We start from the raw sequence: 13,983 nt of genomic DNA, 5'->3' as shown, positions 1-13,983 counted from the left end.
CGCTTTCAGAAGCCTCGGGCTGCACCGTAACGTCACCTTGGCAGGTTTGGGAGCAGCAAGGCTGGGTGAGGAGATGGAAACACGACTGAGTCCCACAGCCAGGGCACGTGGAGAGGGAGGGGAGGAGCGGCCGGCGCAGAAAGGGGCGCAGTCCTGTCCCAGGGAGAGCAGAGCGCGGCGCTCACTCAACTTCAGCACAGACACGCTCAAACTCAGAGCAGCAGCACACACCAGCCCGCGGCACGCAAGGGCCAGAGCAGCTGGGCCCTGCCCCAAGGTAAAGAACTGGCAACATCCAGGACGAGAGGGCTGACGTGGGAGGCTGCAGAGGCTCTGGCAGAGCTCCGGCCGGCTTCCCGTGCAGCTCCGCACAGTGGGGAAGGGGCTGCAGGCCCCCCCGGGGCTCTGCGGGTCGTCTTCGGCATTCCCACGGCCAGCTGGAGTTGCTGTCCTGGCACAGCACCAGCTGCGGCCCCAGCTCTGCCTTCTCCCGCGCTTCCATGACGGCACCGCGCACGCTAGCGCTCAGTACCTATTCCATAGGAAAGCCGAACCAAATGTCCCCCCTGAGCCGTGCCGGGCGGGAAGGGCGCCCATCCGGCACTCAGGCGCTGCACTGAACCGCCCGCAAGCTGCACGCAAAGGACGCGCAGACACAGAGCAGCGTTTACCTGCCAGAAGAGCAGGACACAGCGAGGACCCGGGCAGCAGCGTGGCCCTGCGTGCGGCGACTCCGGAGATGCCCAAACGGCTCCGAGCGGGAGCGGAGCGCTCCTCGCCTGCTCCCTCCGCGCACCGAGGCCAGGCTGGGCGCTGGCTCAGAGCTTCGGATGACTCATAACTACAGGGCTGTGACTGCCTCGTGCCTTAGCAGTAAATAATCTGCGTGAAGTTGTAAGCGAATCCGCAAAACAGCAAAACGTGCGATCAAAGAAGCGGCGATGAGGCGGCGGCGGCGAGCGCGGCCGCCGGGGAGGTGGCCGCATGAGGGCCGGGCGCCCGCGCGCTCCCGGGGGCAGCGGCCCCGCCTCGGCTCGCGGCTCCAGGCGGCTCCACGGCGCCTCCCGCGCGCTCGAGCCGGCTCGGCGGGCGGGCGGGCGGCGGCTGGCGGCGCCTCGCCTGCGGGCCGGGCCCGCGGGAGCCGCGCGCCCGCCCCGCTCGGGCGCAGCGGAGCCGCCCGCCCTCGCCCCATGCAAGGGCCGCCGCCCCGCGCGGCGCCGCTAGGGCGCGGCGGCCCGAGGCGGCCCGGGCGCGGCGGCCCCGGCGGGCGGCGGCGGGCGGCGGCTGCGCGCGGCGCGCTCCATTGTCCGCCGGGGCGGCCCCGCAGCCCGGCCCCGCTCCGCCCGCCCCCCCGCGGCGCCACGTGAGCGCCGCGGCCAACCGCGGGCCCGCGCGGTGACATCAGCGGCCCCCATTGGCGGCCGCCGCGGTGTTTACAGTGCGCGCGGGCCAATGGGCGGCGCCGCCCCGCCCGCGCTGCGGCCCCGCTGCCCATGGCAACGGCGCGCGCCCGCAGTGCAGCGCAGCAGCCCCGCCCCCCCGCGGGCCCCGCCCCCCCGCGCGCTGCCCGCTGCTCTCGCGCGTGGCGGGAAGGCTCCAACGCAACGAACCAACCCCGGAACCGCGGGACGTGGCCAACGCGGCCCTCCGCCCCCCGGATCGCGGCAGGGTCCCCATAGCGAGGCGGCCCGGGGCTCCCGCCAAGCGCAGGGGTGCAGCGGGTGCCAACTCTCACGGCACCCTGCGAGCCCGGTGCTTCACAGAGGGGTAACAAATAGGGATGCACGGGGACAGTTCCCAACTCTTAATTGTTCAATCCAGTGCCGCTACATGCTTTTACTTCCGTAGCAGGTGCTAAAATGGGGCTCGTTAGCTTCTCTAGTGTTGTGACTTCTCCACGTCTTCTCCCCCTCCTGCAAAATACCTGAAATAAAGCTTTTTCTAAAAGTCTGTTTCTGTCAGCATCTATAGAAAATGGTCATCTAGTCCAACCCCCTGCATACACATGGTCACTTAGAGCACGTGGCACAGGACTGTGTCCAAGCGGGTCTTGAAGATCTCCAGAGACTCCACAACCTCTCTGGTCAGCCCGTTCCAGTGCTCTGTCGCCCTCACTGTTCAGAATTTTTTCCTTAAGTTCCTGTGGAACTTTTGGTGTTTCAGTTTGTGGCCATTTCCTCTCGTTCTGTCGGTGGCCACCAGTGAGAAGAGACCAGCACCATCCTCCTCACGGCCTCCCTTGAGGTACTTCTAGACACTGCTCAGGTCCCCTCTCAGCCTTCTCTTCTCCAGGCTGAACAGGCCCAACTCCCTCAGCCTCTCCTCACAGGGCAGATGTTCCAGGCCCCTGATCATCCTTGTGGCCCTGCGCTGGACTCTCTCCAGCAGCTCCACATCCCTCTTGTCCTGTGGAGCCCAGACCTGGACACAATACTCCAGAACTGGACACAATACTCCAGAACTGGACACAATACTCCAGATGTGGCCTCACCAGGGCTGAGTAGAGGGGCAGGATCACCTCCCTCGACCTGCTGGAGACGCTCTTCTTAATGCAGCCCAGGATCCCATTGGCCTTCTTGGCCACGAGGGCACACTGCTGCCTCATGGTCAACTTGTCATCCACCATGACACCCAGGTCTTTCTCCGCAGAGCTGCTCTCCACAAGCTCGGTCCCCAGCCTGTACTGGTGTCTGGGGTTATTCCTCCCCAGGTGCAGGACCTTGCACTTGGCCTTGTTGAATTGCATGAGGTTTTTCACCGCCCAGTTGTCCAGTCTGTCCAGGTCCCTCTGGATGGCAGCGCAGCCCTCTGGGGTATCGGCTACTCCTCCCAGTTTGGTATCATCAGCAAACTTGCTGAGGGAGCACTCTGTGCCTTCATCCAGGTCATTGATGAATAAATTGAACAGGACTGGACCAAGGACTGACCCCTGGGGGACCCCACTAGCCACAGGCCTCCAACTAGACTCTGCACCGCTGATCACCACTCTCTGGGCCCTGCCATCCAGCCAGTTCCTAATCCATCTCACTGTCCACTCATCTATCCCACACTTCCGGAGCTTGCCCAGGAGGATGTTGTGAGGGACGGTGTCAAAAGCCTTGGTGAAGTCGAGATAGACGACATCCACCGCTCTCCCCTCGTCTATCCAGCCGGTCATTTCATCATAGAAGGCTATCAGGTTAGTCAGGCAAGATTTTCCCTTGGTGAATCCATGCTGACTACTCTTGAGCACCTTCTTGTCCTCCATGTGCCTGGAGACAACAGCCAGTATGAGCCGTTCCATCACTTTTCCGGGGACGGAGGTGAGGCTGACTGGCCTGTAGTTGCCTGGGTCCTCCTTCTTGCCTTTTTTGAAGACTGGCGTGACATTGGCCTTCTTCCAGTCTTCCGGCACCTCCCCCGTTCTCCAGGATCTTTCAAAGATGATGGAGGGCGGCTTAGCTATGGCATCTGCCAGCTCCCGCAGCACTCTGGGGTGCATCCCATCAGGGCCCATGGATTTGTGGGTATCGAGGTTCCTTAGGTGCTCTCTGACCCAATCTTCCTCTACCCAGGGCAAGTCTTCCTCTCCACCAGCTTCTTCTCTTGCCTCTAGGGCCTGGGGCTCTAAAGGGCTGCCCTTGGTAAACACCGAAGCCAAGAAGGCATTGAGCAACTCTGCTTTTTCTGTGTTATTTGTAACCAGGGTACCCACCCCATTCACCAGTGGACCCACGTTTTTCCTGATCTTCCTTTTGCTGTTAATGCATTTGAAGAAGTTTTTCTTGTTATTTTTAACATCCCTTGCCAGATTGCGTTCCAAACATGCCTTAGTTTTTTTGAAGTGAGAATTTATCAATATTTATGAAAACACTTCCATAAATCTTTATTTCCAGAATATGCTGAGTAAGCGAGAGTGATTCAGAAGCAGGACATTCCTCTGCTGCTGCTTCCTGCCTGCGGGAAGCAGGTCCCGCCGAGCGGCCGGATTTCAGGGTTTCACCCGGCCGCAGTGTTCCCTCGTGGGCAGCAGCACCTCTGCTCGGGGCCCGCACGCAGAACCTGCCCGGTTTTGCCTGCTGGCCACCGTGCTCAGTTTCGGCTGCTTCCCTGCCCATCCCTGGAAAATTCTACAAAGGCGGCGCTCCACGTGCGTCCACGGCCTTAGTGTTATCTGGGAGCAATCCATACCTGAGAGAAGCAATTCTCTATACATTTATGTACTGGCTTAATTTTCACCATACCCTTTCATGATCAAACCGCCATGTCCTGCTCTTTTACATCTGGGGTTGTAAGATGGAGATTTAAGAACTCCAGATGTAATCTGGGTTATCCAGATGTAAGATGGAGAATTGCCTCCTTCACAAAAGCAACTTGGGCTAAAGGTTAATAGCCAACTGCAGAACTGAACCGAGAAGGTGGATTCATTTTTGTCCTGAAGTAAATGCATACATCCAGTTCATATATCAAATGCCTTCCTGCTAAAGAGTTCTGTAAATAAGAGGGCAATTTGCTGCCTCCATAGGACTGTGCTTCAAGGCAGGGGCCTACCGTTCGTACAGTTATTCAGCCTTCTTCCCCGAAGGGCCTCTGCACTGCAGCTCCCTCCTCGCTCCTGCTTCCTGTCAGTAGCTCTAGTTGTTTGCTGCTGCTGTCCCCTCCCTCCCGCTACCACGTCAGGACAAGCTCTAACGGAGAGCGAGCCTGGCAGCAGCTCCCAGACAAACCACAGCAACACAGAGCCAGCACGCAGGCACCGTGCTGCTGGAATCCCATCTGCTGCTGTTTGGAAGGAAATTTTGTTTGCTGTTTTTCCCTCCAGTCATCTCCAACAATGTCAGCTGAAGTTCTGCACTCACTTCTCTCTCATAATCCATTTGGAAGTGGCTCCCTCTGACCCAGTCCTGTCATCCACGTTTTCAGCCATGAGCTATGAACTCTTTAATCACCAGTGCCAGGGTGCTCAGAGGTCTGAGACTGTGACTAGTTCCTAGGCTCACAGTACCTAATGGTATGGAGCACGCGCCTGTGGATGTTCTAGTGAAGAAAGCTCCTACTGCCAGGGCATCCCAGAGAGAACAAGCTGGCCCACCAAACAAGAGGCAGGCACCACCCACGCTGCTACTTAACTGCTCCGAATAGAGCTCCACATTGTTCAGTATTTCTCCAATTAAACACTTCTATGTTTGTCATGGCCACAAAAGGACATGCTATAACAGCACAGCAACACACGCTACTTCAAATCTTTGCAACGCTGGCAATATTTTAAAGTTACTGAACTGATATCCAAAGTAGTACCTAGTCACATGAAGCAAACACCCCAGCGTCCCCCTTCCTCTCAAACGCCGCCCTACTCTGTTCACAGCGGAAAACCAGTGAGACGTTTCAGCAAGAGCAGCAAGAGGTCGGTCAGCGGCGCGGCGAGCCCCGGCCCTGCCCCACGGCGCAGCCGCCCCTCCGCTTCCAGCCTCCCGCACCCGCCACGAGCTGCTTCACTCGTCACGGGCCCCACCGCTCGGTGAGCGCTGCTGAAGAGCACGAGGTGCCTCTTACCATCCAAGGACAGCCAGTCGTGCTGGGAGGAAGGCAGGGTTGGCAGAGCTCTGGCTTTATATTCAAACACCACGGAATTGGAGATGATCTGATTGTTGAAGGCAACTTGCAAAGTCACGAGCCCAGTGTCATGAGCTGAAAGGAAAGAGTGGGCAGTGAGATGGAGGTTTCCCTGCAGAAATGACATCAGGTGTTAGTGTGCCGAGCTCCCCAGGTGCAAAAGGGCAAGGCAAGACTAGAGGGAGTGAAAGCAGGTAATTACCTAGTCACAATATTTTTGTGATTAAACAAACTGAAAATGCCAATCTGCATTTTAAAGCAGGACAGCTGTAACCTTCTGAGTTAAGCCAACAGACAGTTTTGGCAGAGAGCAGAATCACGCAGCAGGAAGCTGGTACCTAATGATAAAGCTAAGTTATTCTGCAAATACTTTAAGTTATGTACTGGGTGCCAGCACCACCAAAACCTTGGCAGGGATCCTGGAGGTCTTCTCATTGTGTGACTGCCAAACAGAAAGTGCAGAATATGGGTGAATTAAAGGCAGTGAATGTCTGTCCGAATATCAGTTAATGTTTAATCTGTTTCAAAATGAAAGCAAAGGTATCCAAATGATATTTGCATGTATCTGTTATGTATCAAGACCCTAAATTGCTGTTCGTGTACTACAGGGATCAAAGAAAATGGAAAAGTTCCTCAATGCTTATACACTACCTTATAGAAGGGGTCCATGAGGTCAGTCAGGACATTTAGCACATTGATAAAAGACATTTAACATTTTGGTCTTTGTAAAGTCTAGCTTCTCCTAGCTTCAGCTCTCATTCAGCATCCTTTGAAAGTGAATGTGGGCCAGCTAAATCCCATCAAATAAACGAGGTCTGTTTGCATAGCAGCAAATGTAACCTAATTGAAAATGCAGGCAGAGGTGCACGGGTGCCCAAGACATGGCTAGTTCCAGTAAGAAAGGAAGTGAAAGACATGGGAAAAATTCACCACGTGTTCCTCCACAAAAGGCAGGTACTCACATGGCACTAAGAAGCCAAGAACTTCCTCTGATGCCACCAGTTCTAGGAGAGAGGCATTCCTTACCTGGGCAGTAGCAGCGCAGCACCCCGGGCTGAATTAAAGATGCAGGCACTGAGATCTGATCAAACAGGCAGCTGTAATTATTGCTGGCTTCCTGCCACGGACCTGTGATTAGGACTTTCACTCCTCCCTACAAGGAAAGGAGAAAAAGAGAGCGTTACAAGAGATTCTAACCTCAGAGAGGATTGTGCACCGAAATGGGGTGAATAGCGCCGAGCGCGATGCTGGTCAACACAACCGCCACGCTAGCACGGATCCGTGGCACCAGCCAGCACCGATATCCCAGTCCGACACAGGGGCGACCGGAACGGGGCTCTGCAAGACCCGGGCAGCCCCTGCACTAGAGCCTGTCAGCCACGAGAGCAGCAACGTGGGCCGAGCCTGGCCCGGACCCTTCTCCTCCCTTGGCAGGGATCTCCGCTGTGCTCGAGCAGCCGAGACAGGCCCGACCTCGCACAAACACCCTCGGGAGCCCCGCTCGCGCCCCGCTGCGACGCGCGGTCCGTGCACGGCACAGCCCCACGGCGACCCGCGACAGCCGCCTCCGCGGCGGCCCCGGCGCCTGCGTGGGGAGCCCCGAGCCCTGCGCTCCACCGCGACCAGCGCGTCCCCCCTCCGCCCCCAGCGTCTGTGCTCTGCGCGCGCCTGGTCCTACGCAGCGTCCAGCCAGGCCCTGCGGAAACCCAGCACAGGGGACACGTCCTCAGGGCCCCGTCAGCTGCGGCGCTCGGCAGGGCTTCCCGTCCCGACGGCTGCTACGCAAGGCCAATGCACCACACACCAGAGACTAATATAAAGTGAAAACCGTGCCGCACAGAGAAGCACAATTATTACAGCCACAAGCCAGTGCTTGGATTCCAAGAATCCTGTAGCGCCAAGGCAGAATTTGCTTTGGAGATGAGAGCTCCTTTTTCGTGGATTTTTCTCCCCCTTTTGTGAGTTCACAATATAAATTTGTCCATGTGTTGTTTATAGATTAAAAAAACAGCATGCTATGACATATTTTTATGATGTAATTGCAGCAACCAGGCAACTGCAACACTAGGAAGTAAAACATACAATGTGCCAGACACGACATCATCAGAGTGCAGCTCTGGGCAGTTCTCTACCAAAAGGAGCACTGCTCTCGGCTTGCTGCAAGACGAGATCCTCACGGCCCCACCGAGAAATCTGTGCATAAAGTATAAAATGCTGTCACTGCCAGTTTCCTGGGAGCTCGTGGCTTGAGCGCCTTTCAAAACAGCAGCATCTGATGCGTAGCCCTGTGCTGGAAGAACTTTGCACTGAGCAGACTCAATTCTCAGTGAGTTCAGGACACAGAAATGCTAGGACACAGACGCGACACAGCAGCAGTCGAGATTCTTTTCCAGCAGCTGCAAATGCAGGAAAAGATGCATCACTATGTCTCACTTCTACGTGGCAAATACTGTCTATCAATAAAGAAAATTAATTGTCTGTGTACTATACTCTGACATCCTTGCAAATTAAAACCTGGAATTCCAGACATGAATCCTTGCAAAAAGAAAGAAATCCTGGACCCATGCTGGTTTTGAAAAATGTCCTGGTGAGCCTATGGCCCTCCCGGTCATACAAAACAGAAATAATCCATGCTCTGGTAGCAGGAGTTTGTCAATTCACCAGCGTAGTAATGGGATAATAAGAAGGGTTTCCATGGTAGCACAGTAAAAGGAAAGAAAGTGCAACAGAAAGACTGCAGGGTTGCTGCGTATTTTTTCTTGAGTTTTGGAGCCTCCTACATAAATAAAAAGAATGTAATGGCGTTGAAAACAGATGCAAGCAGAAGCACTGTCTGTGATGCTACATAGTTCCCACTCCTCAAAATCACTTGCTTCTTGCAAATGAAACCTCATAGAAAAATAAAAGAAAAAGACTAGGGATGACATGCAGGCTTGCAAAGCTACAACGTGAAACGACTGCCACTGCTAGACTAAGATGACAACATTTATATTCCTTGTAGGCCCTTGTCTTTGGTACCAGGTCATGACCACGTATGTTGCCGTGTTGCTGACAATCTTGAGTTGTGGTGCATGCGACTGATTTTCAATAATCCCTAGGAAGGATGTAAATGCTGACCTCATTAAGGCAACGCAGGTCAGGAATTCCTCTAATAAAAAATAAATTCCTCTATCAAACCAGACAGCTAGCTGGGTAGCATCATGAAGCCATCACATGGGGAATGCTTTGATTTTCAACGAAACAAAACATTTCTGTTGAAGATGCTTTGTAAGTGAAGGAAGCAGCCCTGTCACAGTAATAATGTGCTTAATAAAAAGAATGCTCAGACACCTAAACGGCCTTGGCTGCTCTTGGTTCTATGGAAAGTGTCTGAAAGCCTTGAAAAAGGCTTTAGCCGTTCCTGGAACCCTTACAAACAAAGCAATGCAAGATAAGGTAGCAACTGTTAGTGAGTAAAAGCCCTAAACTTACCTCAGGGTAAGACCACTCTGGTGAATAATCTGTCACCATGAACAAGCGCCCGCTCTGCTGTAGCAGCCCCAAGGTGCCTTGTGCTGCAGCTGCCGAGACCACCTCGGCCACGTGCATGTATGCCATGGTGCTGGCGCCGCTCTCCGTGCTGCCCAGCTGCATGCTGCCTTGCTGAGGGCTGCAGCAGGGAATGCACATCTCGGCCTGGCTGTAGGTCGCTCTGCTACTGTCTTCAGGCTGAGATAGTCCAGCACTGTCACCTGACACCAGCTGGTGTCCATAGAGAGCATTGCTCCCACCTTCCACAGATATGAAGTCATTAATTAGATCAGAAAACTGGTTGCTGAAGGAGATGTCAAAGTGGTCCAAGTTAAGCTCCATGTTGGAGGAGTTATTTAAGCTGGGATGGGCCACGGGATAGAGTCCTTGTACCATGTTTCCTTGGAGAATAGGGAGATTGTTCCCGTTCCTGATGCCCCCATTTGCCTCAGGCTGCAAGTAGTGTTCTGTGCTGCAGCCCTGAAGATCCCCTGATTTAAGAAGATTTTCGCCCCCCTCTGCCGGCTGGGAGGTCTCCATGGGAACTTCAGCTTCTGCAGTCATAGCCTGGAAGTTCGCTTGGAACTGCATGAGCTGGAGAGAAGAGGTGGACTCTATTCTGGTTTCCACTGTGCCATTGCAGTTGGAAGTGGTTTGGGAGGAGGATTCTGTTTTCACATTGGGGATTCCTAATGTGCTCACAAAGGAGCCATTTGTGTCACTCAAATTGTTGTGGGTGTTTTGCTCAAGGGGAAGAGGTTTGCTGGCATCCTGCAGGAAGAAGCTGGGGGAAGGGGTCTGATGAACATGAGGGCTCTGGACGGTCTGATTGAAACCGGAGGAATAGTCCTTGTTGGAGTCAATGGCACTGAAGTCCATCTGCTCCAAGGTGGTGCTTGGACTCAGACCTCCTCCAGATGGAAGCAAACCTGAACCCGTAGTGAGGGTGAGAGAGTTAGATGCAGAAGTGGAGGAAAATGCTTCTTTGGACATCTGTTGCTCAAAAGATGTGTCCTCGGTTTTGATTTCTTTTGTGAGGGCTGTATTAAAATTGAAGCCACGTTCCGCTGTGGGAGACTGCCTTATATTGGTACTGATGCTGTCACCTTTCAGACCTCCTCCACCATAAGTCTGCCCTTGCTTGGGATTGTTAAGAAAACAGTCTGGGTCAAAATTCATGGTGGTTTCTGGAATTTTTCTATTTCCATCTAAAGTTGTGGAGAGCACAAGCTCTTCAGAGACAGTGCTGGGCAACATCGACAAACTCTCTGAACTGCCTGTTGTTGGAAAAGCAAATTTGTGTCCGTCTGAACTCACAGCAAGTACCAGTCCTTGTGCAGCTGCATCGGACGACAGAAGGTGTTGATTCGGGCCGGAGGTGGGTGACATGGTGTACACAGCTTCACTGGTGACTTCTGACATAAATACTGTGGCACTTTGTGACAAGCTTCCCATAACTGAGGCTACAGCCATACTGGACACGCCAGTGACTGCTGGGCTATCGGCCATGTCCGGGTCGCTATTTAATCCACTGCTGATGGACACAGGAGAATTCTGGGTTGTGTCAGGAACTTCCACCTGGTTGGTAGAAGAAACCTCAGTACTATTTTGATGGAGCAACACCGGTTTTGCCACTTTGCCATTCCTCTTCTCCCGGCTGGAGGCCTTGCCGTGACTGTGCTCATTCTTGCCTTCAGAGACATCGTTATTTTGTACCTCTGAATGAGCGCTGTACCCACCTGTCCTTGGTTCGACCTTTGGTGATATGATGCGGTGTTTGGCACTGTTACACTTGTGATGCACGCTGCTTCCTGCCCCTGTTCGAGAAAACAAAGAACTTTGATTCAGCAAATACAAAGTTAAAACGACATTAGTTCTGAAACTTACAGCAAAAGCAAAGGGCAGGCATACTTATGGATGTGTGTGCAAGAGTGTGAACGTACACAGGAGAGAGCAAGAGGGAGCTTAAAAATGAGATTAATCCCTTGCCAGTGCCAGACTTGCAGCTCCCTTTTCATCTGACGCATTAGTCCCCTGCGTGTGGGGCAGTGACCTGCTCCTGTGTGCACGCGCACTCCTCTCGCCCCCATAGCACCCACCACCTCTTTCCTCCCTGTCCGCATCGGAGATGCTGTGAGGAGAAGGAGGGGTGTCAGCACCTGCGTCCAGCTGCGGTCTCGTTTGAGTATGTGCCTCACCTCAGTACCATGTCTGTAGAGCAAGGGCTGTTTTTGTCAGACATGGCAGAGGATTTCTGCCTTGTTGGCTTTATTTCATGTGCATCACAGACAAGACCTCAACCTCCTGCAACACAGACCCTGCACACGTCACACTGTCTGATGCCAGATGGCTTGGATGGCTTGGCAACCGCTCACGGGTGCGATGCTGACTGGTAATCTAGAGGTGACAGGCACTGCGTTGTGCTCCTGTCCCTGGCATCATCCTGGTCCTCGATCATTTCCCTCATTCTCTTGCCCTCACTGTATCTCTTAAAGCAGCCAGTCAAATCATTAGACAAAAACTACATCAGCCAGAATAAAGAACATTTTCCCTCCCACAAGGATGGGGACACATTTCTCTTGTTCAAGTTGTTTGTATGTTGACAGATAAACTTTTTATGCCTTGAGAGGCTGCATGCAGAGAGCGCAAGTACTCATCAGAGAGGCAGAAGAATCCGCAAGCAAAGGTTGCCAGAAGGCAGCTCGCCAGGAGTTCAGCCAGCTGGTGCCTGCACTGGCCTGACAGAGGATGAACATCACTGGAATGTCTGGGAGCTGGGAAACTAGGAAGCCTGAAGTAAATGATTCTTCCTGAGAAGGCATCTTAACCACAAAGTCTGGTGCAGAGACTGCCTTTTTTAAGGGAAGAACAGCCCATGAATTTTTGATGTTTCCTTCTCTAATTGATTCATTTTCCCCAGAATGAGGTAAGAGCATTAGTTAGTGTCCTGTGTAATGACTAATGGGGGAAAAGAAGCCTCCTCCTTATAGCTAATGGCTATAATTATAAACGCCATCTTCTGGGTAACATAAAGCGTCTGTGTAGACACTGCAATTTGCTAAATCTTTTGTTCCTTGCCCTTGAAGGGGAACTTCTCTATTATGTGCTCAAGATCTGAATCGGGTCACTTAAAGTAGTTCAGGACAGAGCTTTTGAGACTAAATGTGACATTAAATCTCTCTATTCTCCTAGGCATGGAGTGAACAAGAACAAGAGAGAGGCTTTCACACCGCACTCTGTGTGTGACTAAGAAATCAGGAATGTATCTGTCAACGTGCAAGCCGCTATAAAGCAAAGTGACACTGCTATTTTAAAAAGCATGCAGTGGACTTAGCACAAGACAGAACATCAAAGGGAAGAATAAAAGGATTCATGTTCAGATCTGCAAGCCTGGATAAAGTGCTGGGCCTTAAGGGTTGAATTTTAATCCAAACTCAGGTATTTCAGAGGTCATCATTCTTATTTAAATCACAGCTATGTAAGGCATCTGCCCCAAGAAGGAAGGAGGAATAAACCCTGTGGAACACAGATAGCCTTTCTTTACAGATTTCTCAAAAGTCTAATTGACGGACCATTTTAACTGACCAAAGTGCCAGGAAAGGGTAGCTGTAACGCGAGTGAAGAGTGAGTCACTCACCTTCCCACTCATCATAAAGTTCTAACAGGAAGGATCCTGGTTTTTGCTGCTTCCATCCCGCTCAAAGCAAAACCATCTTCCTTATCAGGAAGATTTCCCTCAACATTTTTTCTGATATCTAAACAAAGCTCGTGGTTGTCTTATCCCAGTGATACCACATGAGCCTGTTCTCTACAGTGGGAGTGGGCTGCAGGGCGAGGAGTCTGGAGAGCAAAGTTGGAAGAACAGTAACAAACTTCGAGCGCGTAGAAGGGAACATGCCTTTCTGAGCAGGTGAGGAATAGAGGGCAGGTACTAGAATCTGCGTGTTACAAAGTATTTGCATTTTTTTCCAGAAATTCCAGTTACATCTCTGCACATCTGAGACTCCTCCTGTCTCCTCACCTGAATTCTGACACACAACTCCTTGTGTCTCAACATTTCACGGTACAACACTTCCAGCATCCTAGCACTACAAATCCTACGCCAAGTCTGATGAAGCTACAGCTGCCGCGTGCTCTCATCTCAGCCTGACTCCCGCTACTCACCCAAGGTACCAGTGCAGAGACAGTTGTGTGTCCGAGGCTGTGGCTTGGTCTGGTGACTATCAAGGATCTGCTGCACGAGTTGTTCCACTGAGAACCCTGAACTGCTGTTTCCATTGCTGCATGTCCACTTAATGCCATGAACTGTGAAGAGAACAGGAAAAACTTCCTATTGGAAACTTCAAAACCACTCCAGACACCATCCCCAAAGAGCAGCAGAAAACCATTCCTCTGCTGCCTTTTTCTCAGAACTGGAGGACAGCTATAAAGAATAACAACAATTATTATTATTTTGCTGTTCTCTACTTGCTGCTGTCCAAAAGGCTTTGGGCCTCACAGCACAATTCCTAGATTAGGGCTCCCAAGCAGTGGGTGAGTGAGTTGCTCTTGCTGCCGTTCTGTAAACTGTCCAAGGAAACAAGTGGTTAAGTCAGAATAAAGCAGTTGATTTCAATACTTTGCTATGTTTTACTGCTATTCAATTTTCTAATACCCCACAGTTGCTGGCCCAGGAGGAAGCCCTCCAATTTAATGAGCGATGTGGAATGAAACATCATGTGGCTGCAAAGTGGGACCGAGTGAACTACTCGGCCTAGGCAAGTTTTAGTAATGCGGAAGAAGCGGCAGAAGAGCAACACTAGAGAACACACTGCAAACTGAAGGTCCCTTTTACTGGGGACTCCTTTGTCTTGTGAGACGTTTGTTTAAATATGAGTGCTA

The 13,983-nt window shown here is 52.5% G+C and overlaps 1 protein-coding gene across 6 annotated transcripts in view; it reads right to left on the bottom strand.

Annotated features, from left to right (window-relative positions):
- Positions 1-13,983, bottom strand: part of CAMTA1 (calmodulin binding transcription activator 1) — a 161,290-nt gene that overhangs the window by 30,488 nt on the left and 116,819 nt on the right. For all 6 annotated transcript variants that reach the window (XM_088533712.1, XM_088533713.1, XM_088533714.1 and 3 more), the window contains 4 exons: positions 13,267-13,407; positions 9,064-10,919; positions 6,619-6,745; positions 5,533-5,667 (listed from right to left, as the gene is read on the bottom strand). In XM_088533712.1, the coding sequence (XP_088389838.1) occupies positions 5,533-5,667; positions 6,619-6,745; positions 9,064-10,919; positions 13,267-13,407 (2,259 nt within the window). The remainder of the gene's footprint in view (positions 1-5,532; positions 5,668-6,618; positions 6,746-9,063; positions 10,920-13,266; positions 13,408-13,983) is intronic.

This window comes from Tinamus guttatus, unplaced genomic scaffold (assembly GCF_059628265.1).
Source record: "Tinamus guttatus ecotype Peru unplaced genomic scaffold, ASM5962826v1 Tinamus_guttatus_pri_ptg000515l, whole genome shotgun sequence".
Classification (NCBI taxonomy): domain Eukaryota; kingdom Metazoa; phylum Chordata; class Aves; order Tinamiformes; family Tinamidae; genus Tinamus; species Tinamus guttatus.
The sequence above is the reverse complement of the archived record's forward strand: the minus strand, read 5'-3'. Positions and strand labels throughout refer to the sequence as shown.